This window comes from Lissotriton vulgaris, chromosome 11 (genome assembly GCF_964263255.1).
Source record: "Lissotriton vulgaris chromosome 11, aLisVul1.2, whole genome shotgun sequence".
In the NCBI taxonomy this organism is placed as follows: Eukaryota; Metazoa; Chordata; class Amphibia; order Caudata; family Salamandridae; genus Lissotriton; species Lissotriton vulgaris.
Genome location: NC_141699.1, coordinates 917707437 through 917726491, shown reverse-complemented (window position 1 = coordinate 917726491; position 19055 = coordinate 917707437). Strand labels below are relative to the sequence as shown.

General features: G+C 40.7%; 1 protein-coding gene across 1 annotated transcript in view; it reads left to right on the top strand.

Annotated features, from left to right (window-relative positions):
* Window positions 1–19055, top strand: part of LOC147683687 (phospholipid scramblase 1-like) — a 604007-nt gene that overhangs the window by 462435 nt on the left and 122517 nt on the right. Inside the window, exon 7 of the mRNA XM_086944890.1 lies at window positions 9870–10010. Coding sequence (XP_086801016.1) covers window positions 9870–10010 — 141 coding nt within the window. The remainder of the gene's footprint in view (window positions 1–9869; window positions 10011–19055) is intronic.

Sequence of the window (19055 nt, the reverse complement as noted above, 5' to 3'; positions counted from 1 at the left end):
CCCAGTCCGTACCACTCCAAAATCAGACAGTCAATACACAAACCTAGCAGAGGCACACAGGAAGGCTAATCAAGAAAATACCAACTTTCTTAAATTGGTATTTTCAAACTCACTAAAAGATGCATCCTTACATTCTGAGTTCAGGCATGCTAAACTTTACTTACCCATCTTGTTACCAATGGCAGTTATACTTATAAGATGTTATAAGTTAACTCCCCATTCTATCCTATGGGGCAGATTGCCTTGCAATGGTGAAAAACGTAATTGGCAATATTTCACTATCAGGACATGCCACACACACCAGGGCATGTCCTACCTTTCCCATACACTGCACTCTGCCCACAGGGGTACCTCAGGCCTACCTTAGGGGTGACTTACCCTGGCAAGTGGGTGCAGTTGCCAATTCGACATAGCAGTACAAAACTGTGCACAGACACAGAAGTGATTGGTTTGTGTTACATTTTACAGGCTGCTTAGGTGGGTCACACAATCAGTGCTGCAAGCCCACTAACAGCATTTTATTTACAGGCCCTGGGCACACACAGTGCACAGTACTAGGGACCGACTAGTAAATCAAATAAGCCAATTATGGAAACACCAATCCATCAACACAATTTACAGGGAGAGATTATGCACTTCAGCATTGATAAGCAGTGGTAAAGTGCACAATCATAACACCAACAAAAGCAGGAGGCCAAAAAGCAAACAATCTGGGTATAAACCCGCTGCACAAGCCAGGTCTACCAGTGAGGGTCTTTGGGGTGGCATAATGTATGCTATAGTCCAAGTGGACCCTCTTCAGTAGTTATGCCCTAGGCACCAGGGGTACCATTTTTAAGGGACTTAACAGGGGTGGCAGAAGGTATACCAATCGTGGAACACTTTTGGGAAACAGATCTTGCACTGGGAACCTGGGTAGCAGGGACCCAGTGCACTTACAGTTCGAAATCACATCAGACATCAAGCAAAAGGTGGGGGCTGACCTTGTTCAAAAAGGCACTTTCCTACAGTGATGTGATCCAACCTACACCACCCATGTCACATGTCAACAATGCACTCTTGCAACCAGGCACATTAGGTGTATTCTGCTATTAAACCAGTGATACCATGTATTAAAAGGTAGGTATAGCACTATGTAGCTAATGCACATCCCCTAATTAGAGCACAATGTTCACTGAAAGAGAACATAGTAGTACATTTTATAAAAAAAACATATCACTGATAGAGAATACTTTCATCATTTTTAACCGGAGATGCTGGAATACATTTTTTTTTCCAACTGCATGTTAATAAGGAGAGGATGTAGCCTAATGGTTATGGCAGTGGACTTCAAATCTAGGGAGCCGGGTTCAAGTCTCTGCAATGATGCTCAACATCCTGTGATTCTGGGCAAATCACTTAATCTCCCCTTTCCGTAAAAAACTATATGTGTCCTCATGTCCTGCAACTGCTACTGATGTAAAGAGCTCTGATACCCACTTTCAGGTCAAGTTTGAGCTGTAGAAAACTTCGAGAAAATAGAAAAAAAAGTGTAAGTGCCATAGAAAAATATATTTTAGGATTTTGCTTGACAAGATAGCAATATATCTTCATACGTCAACACCTTCATCATTGTCTGTGTGTTTTCAGTCAGACACAGCTAGGGTTGACAACTTTGTCAGAAAAAAATACCCGGCACTGGCACATATTTTGGTATTCTAGAAACTTCAAGGCCTGCTAGATGGAAAATAATTTGTGCAACATCCTCTGTATACTTTTGAAACGTCATGTATCCATCTGATTAGTTTAATAAAAACTTAAGAGTAATTTAGAGATTCCTCAAATACCTTTCAAGTAATTTCTTTATGGTTTTGCTGCTTTAGTTTTCCATTTAAATAAAGGAAATAATACCTGATTTTACTGCTTTTCCTACCTCTTTTCTCTGCAAATAAAAATACAGACCAGGCCAGTTAAATAATGGGTATGCTGACATTTTAGATAAAGTTTTCTTCACAGACCATATGGATTTGGGGGCATTTGCTCTAGTTCATTTGCACATTCACTTCTTTTGAGTACTCAGCACTTCTATCATATACGTGGAAAGCTTGTTAAAGTGCATTTGTATACTTGTTTATATTAATGATCTAGCAATGCTAGGTATTTTAGCATTAGATATTATTTAGGAAAACATTTAGATATAAAATGCTTTGGGTATATATTATGTTCAACATAATACATAGGTCTTCAATCATCTTCACACCATTTTCTGTACACTAAGGCTCTGATTAGGGATTACAGTGTCCTTTTAAACCACCTTTTTCATGGCAGTTAACCCAGCATGAAAAGGCTGGCGGAAAGGGACTTTGGGGCCCCCTTTCCCCCCTGGCCCTCCGATGTGGGTACTGGGGGGCACCACATTCCCTGCACCATGTGACAGGCACTGCATGGTGCCTCCCACTTAGTGCAGGGATATGTGCAGTGACCATTTTTTGTATTGCGTCGGGTGCTGCAGCCAGCAACAATACAAAATATAGGCATTGCGACCGCCATGGTGGTGGTCGCATCATAATGCTTCTTGAGGGACCGCCGACAGCCTGTCTGGTGGTCCCAATTTCTGGTACATCGAAATCAGCTCCTTTTTTTTTTAGTTAAATCATTTTTATTGAAGATAAAGAACACAGGAATACAAATATAATATTTTGTTCAGCAAAAGAAGTAAGTACATAGTTACATATTAATAACATCTATAAAATAATTGAGATAGAAAATATGAAATCAGCATAATGCAGAACATTTGTATTAATAGTTCTGAAAAAGTAGCCAATCAAAAACCACATATATGAAAATATACTGAACTACGTACTGGCATATTTAATAACCTGTGAAAAATATGAGAGTACATATTATACAAGATAAGAGAATTTTTTTTTAAAAAAAAGAAAGAAAGACAAGAAAAAGAGAGATTGAAAAGAAGACCAAAGAGAGAGAAAGAAATGAAAAAGAAAAATATATAGATACTGTTGGAAATAAAAGAAGTTATGTTGAAGGAGAATTTGAAGACAGATAAGTAGTGAACGGTAGCCATAAAAATCAGTTCTGATTTGTACATGAATTGAATTATTCGGCACCATTGCAATTCTATGCTCATCATATATCAGATTAAGTAAAGTAAAACGGATAATTTAGAGTTATCTTTCCAACATGATAAAATAACCTTAAAAGCTACGGCAATAAATAATTCAAATAAAATTGATTTAGAGGTAATTAGATCAAAATCAGGAGACATCATACCTAAAAATACATTATGATATTAAATTGAATCTTATAGGAAAAAATCAAAAAGGACTTTGACCAGACACATTTCGAAAAATCATAAGTTTTGGGACAGTAATAAAGTAAATGTGTTAAAGAACCTTTAGCATTAGAACATGACCAACAAGATGATGAGAGGGACTGGTTACATTTGTGTAAACATAGGGGAGTAATGACACCTCTATTGAAAATAAAATATAGGGATTGTGTAATATTAGCAGCTTTGGAGGTTTTGAAGAGTTTTTGCCAAAACCTATCCCATTGGAGAATAGATAGTGTTATGGATAAATCCTGTTCTCAATCAAGCTCAACAGATGTTTTATTCCGTGTGCCATTACACGTGGAAAAGGTTTTATATCTAAAAGAGCTAAAAGAGGCACTAGGAATAGTATCAGAGGAGATTTGATATGAAGGTGTATCAGGTGTGAATGAAACTGGGCTTGACAATAAAATTAACTTTTGTTAAACACTATGGAAAATTGGGGCTAAAATGTTATATTGCAGAGTACATGAATCCGGTAAGTTTAAAGTTTCCTTCCATTGATTGAAAGGCAAAATTGTATTATCCACAATCAATTGATTGACATAAAAATACCCTTTTCTTTCCAATGTTTGTAATAAAATGTTTTGTCACGAAATTTGATGTGTTTGTTATACCATAGTGATGAGGTAAGAAAAAACTGATAACTGTCAAAATTCTTAAGGAAAAGTGTATACAAAAGGTATTAGGAGTATTTTAAAATTGGATACTTGGAAATAAATGTACAATTGGTCATAAAAACAATATCGTATAATGAGAAGTCATTGAGCAAAGAACATTCAGCAGTAACCCAGGAGGGTTTAGGAGAGTCTTGATAATCCTTGGACATAGCATAGAATTGATGAATCAAAAAAAACCTTATGATATAATTTGAAATCTGTCCCCCCTTCAGTTTTGGGACAAATTAATTTGGATAGGGCAATGTGTGAATGCATATTATTCCAAAGAAACTTAAGTACATATAGAGTTAAGTTGGGTAAAATAATAGTTGGGGATTTTGAAGGGTAACATGGATAGCATGAATAATATCTGTGGAACAATCATCATTTTAATTGCATCAAGTCTGCCCCACCAAGATAAAAATAAAGGAGACCAAGAAGTCAGCAAATTGATAATTTTAAGTTTTAGAGTGGAGAAATTGTAGGATAGGATCTCACGAATATTAGAAGAAAACCATGTGCCTAAATATTTAGGGCTAGATGTATCAAGCCATTTGCGATTCGCAAAGGCCGGAATTCGCAGAATTCCGGCGTTTGCGAATCGCAAACGGTCTTTTTGCATGTTTTGGCATGTAACAAAAATTCGCAAAATAAGGAATCGCAAAAATGTGCGATTCCTTATTTTGCTTAAGCACTTAAGGAATCGCAATTTTGCGATTCCTTAAGTGCTATGTATGTAGCATTTTGGAATTGCAATTTATGTTAAGAAATCGCAAATTACCACCAACTTGAAGTTGGCGGTAATTTGCAAATTCTTTTAAAAATGCACAATTTGGCATTTGTGAAGGTGGCATGTGACGCACATACATTTAGGGCATGTATGTGCGCCATATGCACAAACATGTAAATTTCAGGGGTGCAGCAGGGTGTCCTTGAGACACCCCTGCACCCTTGAATTTATTCTCAATTTGCGATTAGCAAATTGCGAATCGCAAATTGAGATTTATTTCACAATCATTCCTATGGGCCTCCTGGCCCATTGGAATGAATTAGAAATTATTCCTTAATTGTGAATTCGCAAATTGCGAATTCGCAAATAAGAAAGATTAAGAAATCGCTAAAAAATAGCGATTTTCTACATACATCCCATTTTGCGATTTCTAATTAGCGATTCCTTACAAATCGCTATTTAGAAATCGCAAAAGGGTATGTTGATACATCTACCCCTTAATTTATTTAGGACACTGTGAAAAATTAGTTGAGTCAAACATGTGGCTATAACATGAAGTGTTCAAAGGTAGAATTTCACTCTTGGAGAAATTAAGTTTATAACCTGACACATTAGAAAATGATATGATTTCCTGTAGAAATGGAGGTAAAGAAGTATCTGGATTAGACATGTAAATTAAAACATCATCTGCATATGCAGAAAGTTTAATTTGATGTGATTTCAAATTAAAACCAGTAATAAGAGGATTATTTCTAATATGCTCAAGAAAGGGTTCCGAGCATAATAGGAAAAGTAAAGGGGAAAGTGGGCATTTTTGACGTGTGCCTCTTTGTAAAGAAATTTATGGGGAAAAAAGACCATTGACAAAAACACATGCTTTTGGGTTTGTGTATAGTAATTTAATAAATGAAACAAACTTTGGACCAAATCCAAACCAGTGTAATGTATGTAACATAAAATCCCAATTACCTCGATCAAAAGCTTTTTCAGCATCGAAAGATGAAGCAGCTAGGGGAGAGTGTTATTTTTTACTAAGGGTGAGAATATTGGCAAACATTCTGGCATTATCAGAGGATAAACGTCCTTTAACAAAGCCAGCTTGATCTGGGTGGACAAGGAGAGAAATAACTTTCTCAAGATGTGAGGCCAAACTCTTTGAAAAAATGTTACAATCATAATTAATTAGTGATATAGGATGAACATTTTTGCAGTAGGAGGGGTCTTTATCAGGTTTAGGGATTACAATGATAAGGGCTTCTAGGAAGGAGCCACAAGCCTTGGAATTGGATATAAATGAATTAAAAAGATCTAATTATTTATGTGCAAAAATCGAGGAAAAGGCTCAAAATACTTCAATCGAAAAACCACCTGGACCAGGAGACTCTGATTTGTTCATGGATTTGAGGGCATCAGAAATTTCCTGAAGAGAAATATCCTCCTCAAGTGGTAAACCTATATCTGGTAGAGATTTAGGTTTAGGAACATCTTGGAAAAAAGGACATAAAGTCATCTTTAGAGGGATTAGTAGTTTCTGTATATAAGAGTTTATAATAAGATTGAAATGTGCTAATAATGTCAGAGTCAGAGGAAAGGAGTTTATTGTTCGTTTCAGCATGAATAGGACCAATGGTTTTACGTTCTGATTTGATTTTTAAATAGTTCACTAACATTTTGCCTGCTTTATTTTGGCCTCAATGGAATTTAGATTTAACCTTAAGGAGTATGTTACATGCATGTACAGTAGCAATTGTATTCAGGGTAGATGTATTCTTAATTAGCTCTGTAATGATGAGGGGGATTTGGATGAGAAATATTTGTGTTCTAGGTTTTTAATTAATGTTAGGGTGTCTTTATATTTGACATTTTAATAGCTTATTTTTCTTTGATGAGTAAGCGATAGTGAAGGCTCTAAAAGATGCCTTAAAAGCATCCCAATTGTTTTGGGTAGAAGTATCCAAAGACTTGTTAATAACAAAAAATTAATTGATGAAAGTGATTGCTTCTGAGATAAAGGTGCGATCTGATAAAAGATGATTGTTTAATCCCCAGCGACCTTGTTTGCAAGTGGTGATGGATAAATCAATAGATGTAGAGACAGGAGCATGATCAGAAATAAAAATAGAACCAACTCTGGATGAGTAGAGACAAGGTAATAAAGATTTGGAAATTAAAATGTAATCAATACGAGACCTTGTACAGTGAATAGGAGAAAAGAAAGTAAATTCTGAGGCATCAGGATTGCAAGTTTTCCATGAGTCAAATAAAGCACGAGATGAAATGGCAGATTGGAAAGATTTGTGGCTTTTGTCAGGTTTCAATTTACACTTGGATTTCCTGTCTGCAAAGGGGTCCAGCCAATTATTAAAGCCACCACCAACCACAACATTCGAATTAGACATTGATAAAGTTTCATTTTTATAGTTTGCCAAAAATCCAGATCAGGTTTAACAGGACCATAAATATTAAAAAATGAAATTTGCACTTTGTTAATGTTAGCATCAACCAACACCCAATGACTATATTGGTAAAAAGACAATTTGACTAACCCATTGATGTTTAAGTTTAAGAGACTCTTAATCATTGCAATGGGTTTCCTGTAAGAAAGAAACGTGGGCATTAAGTTTAGCTAAATGAGAAAATACCTTTTGATGTTTGACAGGATGACCTAGACCACGAACATTCCACAAGACCACATTAACCATGATATTGGATTAGGGGGTACATGAGGAAACACGAACACGAAACTGCAGAATTAACGAAAAAAAAAACCATCATTTTTTATGTGATGAGAAAAATATATTTTAACCATAAAACATAAACAGTAAATGAAAAAGAAGAGTGAGAAAATATGAGAAGAGCAGGAAGGAAAGGAAAAGAAAAGAATGAAATAGAAGTAGGAAACCAGCAAACAGATCAAAGGATAACATCCAGATCTGTGAAGAGAAGAGGGATCAAGATGAAAGGGGCATAGTGACGCCAGAGGACATGAGTTATAGTATCAGGTAGAGGAAATAGGGAGACAGAGAACCTCACACGTAAAGGTAGAATGTAGAGCATCAGAAAATACTAAGTAAGCAAGCTTATTTGGGAGCAACTTAATAATCCTGACAAAAAAGGAAAAGTCAAGAATTAGACTCCATGCCAGGAGACATCAAGTTATGGAGGAAGAGTTTAAGTTTTTCCGGTTCATCAAAGGAACGTGACTGCCCATTATATGTAATTTTGAAGAGAAAGGATGGAGAATTCCATACTGGATGTTAAGATGTCGCATTTGAGATATTAGAGCCAGAAATTATTTGCGTCGGGCGTTTGTTGCATTGGAAATATCTTGAGATATGAAGATATTGTGGCCCAACCAAATAAGACGGCGTTTAAGTCTAACAGCTTTCAAGACGTGCATCGATTCGGTGAATTCCAGAAAGAGTATTATGATTCTACATGGTTTAGTAGCAGTAGGATGGAGCCGGCACAGATGATGTGCCCTTTGTATATTAAGAGGAGTTGTATATGGCTGGATATATAGAAGTTCTGGGAGGAATTTTTGCAAAAATGAGTCCATGTCGGACCCTTCAATATTCTCCGGACGACCATAAAGGCGTAGGTTATTTCTGCAATTACGATTTTTAAGATCTTCAGTGTGGATTTTTAACTTATGAATCTCTTGTTCCAATGCTGAAATCTTTTAAGAGGCATTCTGTATGTCACTAACTCGTTGTTCAAGATCCAGTTCTTTTGCTTCCATAGTCATCCATCTCTCCTCAATCTGTTTTAATCTTTCATTTGTAGTGGCCATAAAGGGTTGCACATCATGCACGTCATCCATTATAGAGTCCAAAACTGGATTTTGCGAGGAGAGGATAGGAGAAGGCGGATCATTTTTGTGTCTATTTGGTTTTGTACCATTTGAGGAAGATCTAGCACTGTGTAGATCGTTAGCCATGTCAATGAATAAACGGAAATCACCTTATGAATTGAGAGAAGATGAAGAAAAGCTTAATAAAATATCTCAACAAACAACGATGCCGTGAAAAAACAACTTGTTCCAAATGAAGCCAACGAGGTCACAGCAGTGAATATTTTCCATTGGAGCGGCAAGAGACAAATAGATTCAGCATTCCTTTACAAAGTAGTATGTAATATGCTTAAAAAAAGTAGTATGTAATATGCTTATAAAATGGCAAAATAAAAGTTCTTCCTTGCTTGAAGCTTGCAGCAAAGAGTTAATGGAGAGAAAGTAAACGCGATCTTCGCAGCCCAAAATGTCATATTACTAATGAAAACATACGATTTTGTATACAGTCCTATGTTGTATGAAGTTAGATCATTTGAAAATTCTTAAAAACACCAACAGATTATTTGAAATTTTCTCTTGGAAAGGTAGCAAACATACAGTCATTACAGTATCTGCATACCACCAAATGGCATATGTTTGTTAGTTCATTATCATTCATCATAGAAAAGCAGGCCCGGTCTGGTCGAAGTGAGCACCAGTTGTTTTCCCGGTGGGCTGAAGGGTGGAAATTTTGAGAAGTGGTGGCCTCTTTTTTACAGAGGCCGGTTTTGCAGCACTGCTGCAATTACGGCCCCCTGTAACAAAAGAGGCCCTGCTGATTAACACAAGCTCCCTGTTACCCCTCACTTCCGGGCAGTACTTCTCACTACCATACCGCCCCCACACACGCCCCTCCTGGCCAGTTCAGCTGAATTTCCAGGGCTGGTTTGTGTTCCCGCCCCGGCCATGTAGACCATTACTATTTCATTGTGTTTAACCTGTTATTTGTAACATATTTTGCACTATAAACGAGCACTATAGGCATAGAATATATAACTACTTGTTTAGCAGTCTGTCAGTATTCATGGTAGTCCAGTAACATTCAAACGTTGTCTGGTAGGTTTGAATTCTACAGATTTTCTGCATTGTAAAATAATTCTATTCAATACTAGAAATGACATACTGTAGTCTTCAAAAAGACAAGTTAACTACTAAATGTAGTATTTAACTTTGGTGTGCACTGCAAAATCTGTTGGGTGGTTTGAAATGTTATCACAAATATGTTCCTTGACATGTCCATTGTAAGCTAACGATTCCAAATCTATAAGCAGATATTTTTAGGACAAACATTATTTTAACTTCATTGGTTTCTTGTAGGTAAAAGAGTTGGACACTCATGTTGAATGCGGTCGCATTGCACACCTTGATTGCTGTCCGGAGGCACGATTAGAAGTCCAATTTCCTGTGGACCTTGCTGTTGATAGAAAAGCTCTTTTGATTGCAGCCGGCTTGTACATAGTAAGTTACTGGTGTTTTCCTAGTATTGCACAATGCAGTGACTAATGTATTTGGTTGAATGTAAATGGGCACAATCTTCTTGCACATAATGGATGAATAAATTAAAACAAATGGCAACATATTGTGCATTTTGATTCATGTGTTAAAAATTAACAAAAATGACAAATATCGATCTCTGTATAAATACTGTTTGAGGACTTTACGACGAGTCTGATATATTATCAGACTGCCAATATTGTGCATGAAATGAGGCTTAATATAACATGTAGATTATGGTGCCTATACAGATGTTCAGGTAATTACTGATCCTCTTTCTCCCCTTAACTTCCAACATGTTTGATCTTCTGAAATCTAACAGGGCATGTGGTTTTTATTGCTGCGATAAAAACAACAAAATCGCTCAAGTGAACTTTGCTACACCGGCATAATTTTGCATAATTTCTCATTTTGCATTGTGTTTGTTACACAAAATGGCTCAAATTACGCAACACAACATGAACAGCGTGATTTAGTGATTGTGTAAAATGTGTCCTCATGCGATGATGCATTCTACAAAAAAATCTAGTATTAAACAACTGGTTTTCTGTTATGCTAATTTCACATGATTTTCCTAATATTTTTGCACAATTATGCACAAGGCAAGTAAGGGAATTTTGCACACAGTGACACCACACAAACAGGAATTTAAAAACCCAATCCTTAGAAGGTACTGATTCTACTGTGATTAAGGTTCAAAATGAATGGGATGTAACGGCCAATTCGCAAAGCGAAGAGCAAAAATATAAACTACCATATTCATAGTTTAAATCTGCTAATTATTATAATGTACTTTTATATTGGATAATTATATACATTCCGGCTCCACAGAATAATAAACTATGCATGTTCTAATATATGGGTAGAAATGCATGGTGTTCGGATGTATTAATGCACCTCTTATATTCCACTATGTTAGTGTCTTCTTTGTGCCTTGTCTTCTTTGCACATCCTTAGATTTATGATAATTTTACAATGACGATGTTACAACAGCGTTACACTTTCTTTTCTTCACTTCAAGAGTTGTTGGTGACAAGTGGACTATTTAGTTGCTTCCTCCATGTTCTTTAATACTTAGGCTTGGGCTATGCTTGTTAGATGTGGAGATACATGTGGGAAATGTTCCACAAACAGTGATTGGAGATTCTGGGAATTCGTAACAAAATTCTATGGGTGGAGATGTACGCCTGTACTTGAGTATGCTTTTAGGATGTTTTACTATTCCAACATTCCCAGTAACACGTCGGGAAAACTGCACAAATGCAGGTTTGTTGGGATACTACAGGGGATGCCCTGTGACTTTTAAAAAGTCTCAAACTCCCCCCTGAAATGCGTTCTCCATAGCAGAGACGTCTGCACAGGGTGAAAGGAGTTCCGGTGCAAATGCACATTTTCTGTTATCTGTAGGTTTTTCTTTCCTTCCTGGAAGAGAGGTTACTCCAAATCTAATTTCCAGGATGGAAATGCGATGGATTGCTGCTTGGGAATAATCACAAATTTAGATATTTTGAATGCTTTCAAACTTCCTAGGTAATCCATCACTTGAGTGTGATGTATAAGTCCCAAAATCCTCACACCCATAGCAGAGAACGCTGTATTAATAAACCAATATACATCAAGGAGGAAACCATTTCCTGGCATGTGTAGCAAAGTTAGGCATGCATTCAATACCACATATACTTTTTTCGAATAGATCCATTTATCCGTTTGTTTTAGATCTAGTGAGTGTTTTCACATGCAGTTCACAGGGGACTAGAGTCACTAGTCCAGGGGAGACTGAGGGTGCTTCTTGCTTCTACAAGGTTCCCTCTCTTTGGGAGTGTTGAGTTTTGGTCACTGTTCATGGTCATTCATGCAGTACCAAGTCTATTGCCTCAGGGACAAAGTATCCCTCTTTTGCTTTTGCTGGTGAGCAAAGTCCTGTTGTCGGTGACACGAGTCTCCTCTTAGTCCTTCCTTGAAGTTATTTGTTGAGATCTGAGGTTCTGGTGTCAGGGGTCCCTTAAATCCTAGATTTAGGAGAGTTAGGGGTGTGGAGCTAGTAGCCAATGGGTGTCTAGGTCCTGGAGTTGGTCTGCCCCGGAGATGACCACATCCAGTGCTGTAGGTCAACTTTTCTTCCAAGAACCCACAATTTCTGCCCTCCTAAAGAACCCACAATTCCTGCCCTCCTAAAGATGAATTTAGTTTTAGGTACACAGACGAGGTTGCCCACCCTAGAGGTGTGGACGGCCTTCCAGGCATTGTGCACATTTCCCATCACTAATTTCTCACCTTGTTGGTGTGCAAGCATGCCTGGGGCAAGGGGATGGCTGTTTCCTTCTCTGTGGACAGCCCACATGCATATCAGAGTTGGTGGCCTTTGAGGCTCACCGCTCTGATGCGCCAATTCACTAGCCATCTGGGGGGGGGGTGGAGGTGCGACCTTTTTAGTGCCAACCATTTGTCTTTGACTCCTGAGAGTGATCACACTGCCTGGCAGGAGGTGAGGATATTGTCTTGGCAGCAACAGGTGCAGGAAAGCACAGACAGGTCAGTCGAAACACCGTAAAGCTAAGAGCAACCAGGGGGTAACGTCTAACGTTCCTTCTGTGTGCATTTCACATCAACCAGAGTATGAGAAATATTTCAGGGATGAGAAGGCACGCTGTTTATTACCAACCATAACCTATTTTAATGGTCTCATGATGGAGCCCCAATTTCTAGGGAGCCTAGTTGGCAGCCCATGTTATCCTATGGACTGATAGCACATTTAGTGGATTTCGATGGAGGCCACCACTAAAGGGACATATAGGCTTGCACTTAAATGTCCACACCTTAAATATAATGCACCCTGTCTCCTGAGCTGAGGAGACCTTCCTGATGGATGCCTTACATATAATAAGCAAAAGACACGCAATTTGATGGACAGAATGCAGAACAAATCAAAACATTCACCCCCAGTCATGAGATCTGGGTTAAGTCCATCATTATTTTGCTCACCATGCCATCCCAGTTTAGACCTGGCCATATGCAAATCAGTCTTGACTACTTGCCTCCTGGGAACAGTCCATCCCTAACTGCCAAGCCAGGTCTCCCCTGGACCGGAAACAAGCATCCTAGGACCGGTTTCAGGGTTTCACCCCTCATCAGCCAGGATAGCTTGATTACAGTGGGACAGTGAGCCCAGGACCCACGTCGGGGCATACCCAGTGCACTAAGGGTGAGAAAGCAAAAGACACAAAATTGATGGACGGAATGCAGAACAAATCTAAACATTCACCCCCAGTCAAGAGATCTGGGTTAAATCCATAATTGTTTTGCTCACCATGCCACCCCAGTTTAGACCTGGCAATATGCAAATCAGTCTTAACCCTGTGCCTCAAGAGAATAGTCCAGCCCGAACTGTCAATTGTCACCCCAAGTGGGACGGGTATGCCCAGACGTGAGTCCTGTGCTCTCCACACCACTGAAGTCAAGCTATCCAGGCTGATGAGGGATGAAACCCCGAAGCCAGTCCTAGGATGCTTGTTTCCAGTTCAAGGAGGACCTGGCCTGGCAGTTCGGGCTGGACTGCTCCCATTGGGCGCAGGTTCAAGACTGATTTGCATATGCCTCGGTCCAAACTGGAATGGCATGGTGAGCATAAAACGATGGATTTAGGCCCAGATCTCTGTACTGGGGTTAATGTATAACATTGTTCTGCATTCTGTCCATCAATTATTTTTACATACATTAAGGACAGTGTATGAGATTGTGCCACACATGGTGAGGGCACAGTCAAGTTCGAGCAGTTCTCCTTGTTCTGGTAGTCTGTAATAGATAGCCTACTATCAGTAGGTTGCCTGAGTCACGCAGGGTGGCACAAAGTTGTGCTGTAGCCCTACGGACCGCTTTACCATCAGTGACCTGGGCACCCCTGGTACCATATACAAGGGACTTATAAGGTGGTAAAGCGTTTGTTAATTTGGGATTATCAAGTCAAACATAACAGTTTTAGGAGAGAGCACAGGTCTGGGCAGAAGTCTCCATTGCACTTTCAGAGGCACAACCATCAGCATTGTGAGGAAAAAGTGGTGGCGACCATACAAAAAGGGGCATTTTCCTACATGACCGCCCCCAGATGAAAGGTGATGATCAACTAACCTATCCTCTGGTAGTTTTTATAACTAAGTGTAAAAACCTGGAAAGGCCATCTGCAATGGCATGGTAAGTTCCTGGTCTGTGTTACAGTGTAAAGTCCATTCTAGTAGGGAAATGGATCACTTAAACAGTTTGAGGTTTTCCTCTCTCTGCATCAGCCATCTGAGAAGCCTCTGATCAGTTTGAACCTCAAAGTGAGTCCCAAACAAGTAGGGTTTCAGCTTCCTCAGGGACCAACCCACAGCAAAGGCTTCCTTCTCATTGGCACTCCTACGCTGATTTCTAGGGAGGAGTCTCCTGTTGATATACATAACTGGTTGATTGTATCTCTCATCATTAGTTTCTGCTAACAGTGCCTCAATAGTTCAGAAGCATCTGTTTAGACAATGAACTGTTTACCACAGTCAGATGGTTTCAGTACTGGTGCAGAGCACAAAGACACCTTCAGGGTGTCAAATGCCATTTGGCATTCTGTGGTCCATATGACCTTCTTAGGCTGTTTTTTGGAGGTACATTTAGTGTGTGGAGCCACAATGGTCCCATAACCCTTCAGAAAACTCTTTTAGTATCCAGTCAAGCTAAGGAATCCCTTGACTTGAATCTGAGTTTTGTGAGTTCCCAAGTCCAGAATAATCTGAATCTTGAGCAGTAGAGGTTGCACTTGACCTCCACCAACAAAGTGGCCCAAATACACTACAGAACTCTGCCCTATCTGGGAATTGCTGTCCTTGATAGTTAGGCCTGCCTGATGCAGGGCCTATAACACTGCCTTGAGGTGACCAGGTGATCCTCCCAGGTGGAGCGAAGGACAGTGTAGTGGGAGGGGGTCAATGGGGTACTGGTCAGAAAAGAGATTTACTTCAGTATGTCTCAAACCTGGCTTTATTTTCCTGTATACACGTACTTTTAGGGATGCCAGCGTAATAAACCAGAAAGAAAAGAAAGTGTTCTATGTTTTCAGTGGATAATGTTTCTTATCCAGCTTTTTGTTCACACCGCCTCGTTTTTTGGCTCTGGTACTCCGCTCTAGGCTATCTCTTAATAATGAGGTACGAACCTGCAATACTATCCCAGAAGACCCAGAAACGCACATACTTCATGTCCCGGTGAGGCGCTTCCGTTGGTTCGTCCCAGGTGACGTTGCTTCTCCAGGCAGAGCTTCTCTGTTCTTCTTGGTCGTTAAAGGTATAGCTCTCTGTATCAGGGAAGTTATCAAACCATACAGTGTTTGCGGTGGGTCTACAGTTCTCTGGCTCGAAAGAAAGGACATGTTGATTTTCAGAAGTTCTGGACCACCAGTCTTCTTGGGATTTATTCTCTCTGGGCAGTATTGTAGGGGACGGGGTGCCGGACCCGTGACATACCCCCCCTTGCATTCTCTTGATCGGGCGGAGGTAGAAACCTTGACAGGAACCCTTGACAGGAGGTAGAACCCTTTTCCTGTATACACGTACTTTTAGGGATGCCAGCGTAATAAACCAGAAAGAAAAGAAAGTGTTCTATGTTTTCAGTGGATAATGTTTCTTATCCAGCTTTTTGTTCACACCACCTCGTTTTTTGGCTCTGGTACTCCGCTCCTTGGGCGTAGGGAAAAAGGAAAAAAGAAAACCATGCGTCAGCCGGTTTGTATGTTTTTATAGCTGCATCAGGGAGGGGAAGTGAGGGCACTCCGATATTCAATTTTGGGCGTACGCGGCAAAAGGGAGTACTCGTGATTGGAAGGGGCAGGTTGTGATTTAAACCTGACCTCAGCTTGAAACTCTGCCATCACTCCGCCTCCCTCTCTTTCCTCCCGACCCAGCCCGACACTCAGCTCTGTATCTGTGGGAGCCACACTCCTCCTCGAGTGTGACTGGGCACTACGCAGGGTCGTTGGCCTCCAGGTGTCTGCTCGGTCCTTAGGTCTTTAGCGGTGCGGGGTAGCTTCCAGGAGTTCTCGCCTCTGTTCAGCTTGCTTTCCTTGGTCTCTGCATCCTTCCTGCTTCCAGGTTTTTTGCCTCCTCTTCTGTCCCGGTGAGACGCTTCCGTTGGTTCGTCCCAGGTGACGTTGCTTCTCCAGGCAGGGCTTCTCTGTTCTTCTTGGTCGTTAAAGGTACAGCTCTCTGTATCAGGGAAGTTTTCAAACCATACAGTGTTTGCGGTGGGTCTCCAGTTCTCTGGCTCAAAAGAAAGGACATGTTGATTTTCAGAAGTTCTGGACCACCACTCTTCTTGGGATTTATTCTCTCTGGGCAGTATTGTAGGGGACGGGGTGCCGGATCCGTGACATACCCCCCTTGCATTCTCTTGATCGGGCGGAGGTAGAACCCTTGACAAGAAGTCCGCATTGCCGTTGTCTGTACCCTTACGGTGTTTTACTTCGAATGAAAAAATGTTGTAAGCTTAGGAACCATCGCAAAACACGAAGATTATGTCCCATATTCCTACTCACCCCCTGGAGAGGTACATGGTCAGAATAAAGGATGAATAGTGTCCCTTCTGGGTAATAACGCAATTTGTCCACCGCCGATTTTATAGCTAGGCATTCTTTTTCAATGGTGGGATATTTTTTTTCTCTCTAGAACAATTTTCTCCTTATGAAGAGGATCGGGTGTTCGACCCATTCAGAGAGGTTTGTGAAAGGATGGCTCCAAGGCCGTGCTCCGATGCATCTGTCTGTAATAGGAAGGGCCATGAGAAGTCAGGGAGGACAAGACGGGAGAGGTGGTGATGGCGTCCTATAGACGCCGGAATGTTTCTTCTACCTCTTCTGAGGGGTATAACAATGTCCTATTTGGCACTCCCTTCTTTAGTAGCTCGGCCAGGGGAGAAGCTATCTCTTAATAATGAGGTATGAACCTGCAATAGTATCCCAGAAGACCCAGAAATGCGCATACTTCATGTTTGTTGGAGGGAAAAGGGGTGTCTCTGATCGCGCTCACTTTTTCTTCTTGGGGTTCTATGAGCCCGTTTCCTAACACATATCCCAGATATTTAACCTTCTCAAACCCTATTCTTGACTTTTTGGGGTTTATGTGGAGTCAGGCTTTGGATAGGTCTGTCAGGACCTCAGGAAGGTCTAAAAGATGTTACTCCCAACTGGGGCTGTACACCCCAATGTCGTCGAAGTAGGTGGCATATTTGTGGACAAACACGCAGGGCGGGATTCATTCTGCCCCCTGTTAGACTCGTTTTTTGTGCCCTTCTGCCCTCTGTTAGACTCGTTTTTCCCTTGTTTTTGTGCCCTTCTGCCCTTTGTCAGACTCGTTTTTCCTTTGTTTTTCTGCCGTTCTGCCCCCTGTTAGACTCGTTTTTTGTGCCCTTCTGCCCTCTGTTAGACTCATTTTCCCCTTGTTTTTCTGCCCTTCTGCCCTCTGTTAGACTCGTTTTTTGTGCCCTTCTGCCCTCTGTTATTCTCTTGTTTTTTGGTCCTTCTGCCCTCTGTTAGACTCATTTTTTGTGCCCTTCGGCCCTCTGTTAGACTCGTTTTTGAGCCTTTCTGCCCCCTGTTAGACTCGTTTTTTGTGCCCTTCTGCCCTCTGTTAGATTCGCTTTTCCCTTGTTTTTCTGCCCTTCTGTCCTCTGTTAGACTTGTTTTTGTGCCTTTCTGCCCCCTGTTAGACTCTTTTTTGTGCCCTTCTGCCCTGTGTTAGACTAGTTTTTCCCTTGTTTTTCTGCCCTTCTGTCCTCTGTTAGACTGTTTTTTGTGCTCTTCTGCCCTCTGTTAGACTCGTTTTCCCCTTGTTTTTCTGCCCTTCTGCACTTTGTTAGACTGCTTTTGTGCCTTTCTGCCCTCTGCATCACCACATCATCACTCAGCGCTACCCCAGCATCACTCAGCACCACCACATTATCACTCAGCACCACCACATTATCACTCAGCACCACCACAGCACCACTCAGCACCACCACAGCATCACTCAGCCCCACCACAGCACCACTCAGCACCACCACAGCACCACTCAGCACCACCACAGCACCACTCAGTGCCACCAGAGCATCACTCAGCATCACCACAACATCACTCAGCACCACCACAGCACCACTCAGCACCACCACAGCATCACTCAGCACCACAACAGCATCACTCAGCACCACTCAGCAACACTCAGCACCACCACAGCACCACTCAGCACCACCACAGCATCACTCAGCGCCACCACAGCTTCACTCAGCACCACCACATTATCACTCAGCACCACCACAGCACCACTCAGCACTGCCACAGCATCACTCAGCACCACCACAGCACCACTCAGGACCACCACAGCACCACTCAGCGCCACCACAGCATCACTCAGTGCCACAACAGCATCACTCAGCGCCACCACATTATCACTTAGCACCACCACAGCATCACTCAGCACCACCACAGCACCACTAAGCACCACCACAGCACTACTCAGCACCACCCCAGCATCACTCAGCGCCATCCCAGTATCACTCAGCACCACGACAGCACCACTCAGCATCACCACAGCACCACTCAGCACCACCACAGCACCAATCAGCGCCACCACAGCATCAATCTGTGCAACCATTCAACAACAACTGGTTCAAATATGTTCCCTCAATGTTTCAAGCTTTATTACAAATGTCACAAAAAGATGTTAATATTTCACTTCTGTTCTTGGATTTTCGTCACAATAAAATACACTGAACATAATCTTCACAAAAGTTATTTACAAAAGTTTAAGCTATTGCCATTATAAATTAAAATCATTTTATTTAAGTATTAATTATTTTAAAAAATTAAAAGCCATTGTAATTTGTAATATCAATACATCTAAGTCACGTAAATACAAAACATGTTGCATTACAAATGCTTTAGGTGTCACATTTGCGAAAGTTATAACTATTGGCATTGTAAATGACAAAGCTATTAATTTAGCTATTTTCAAAACCAAA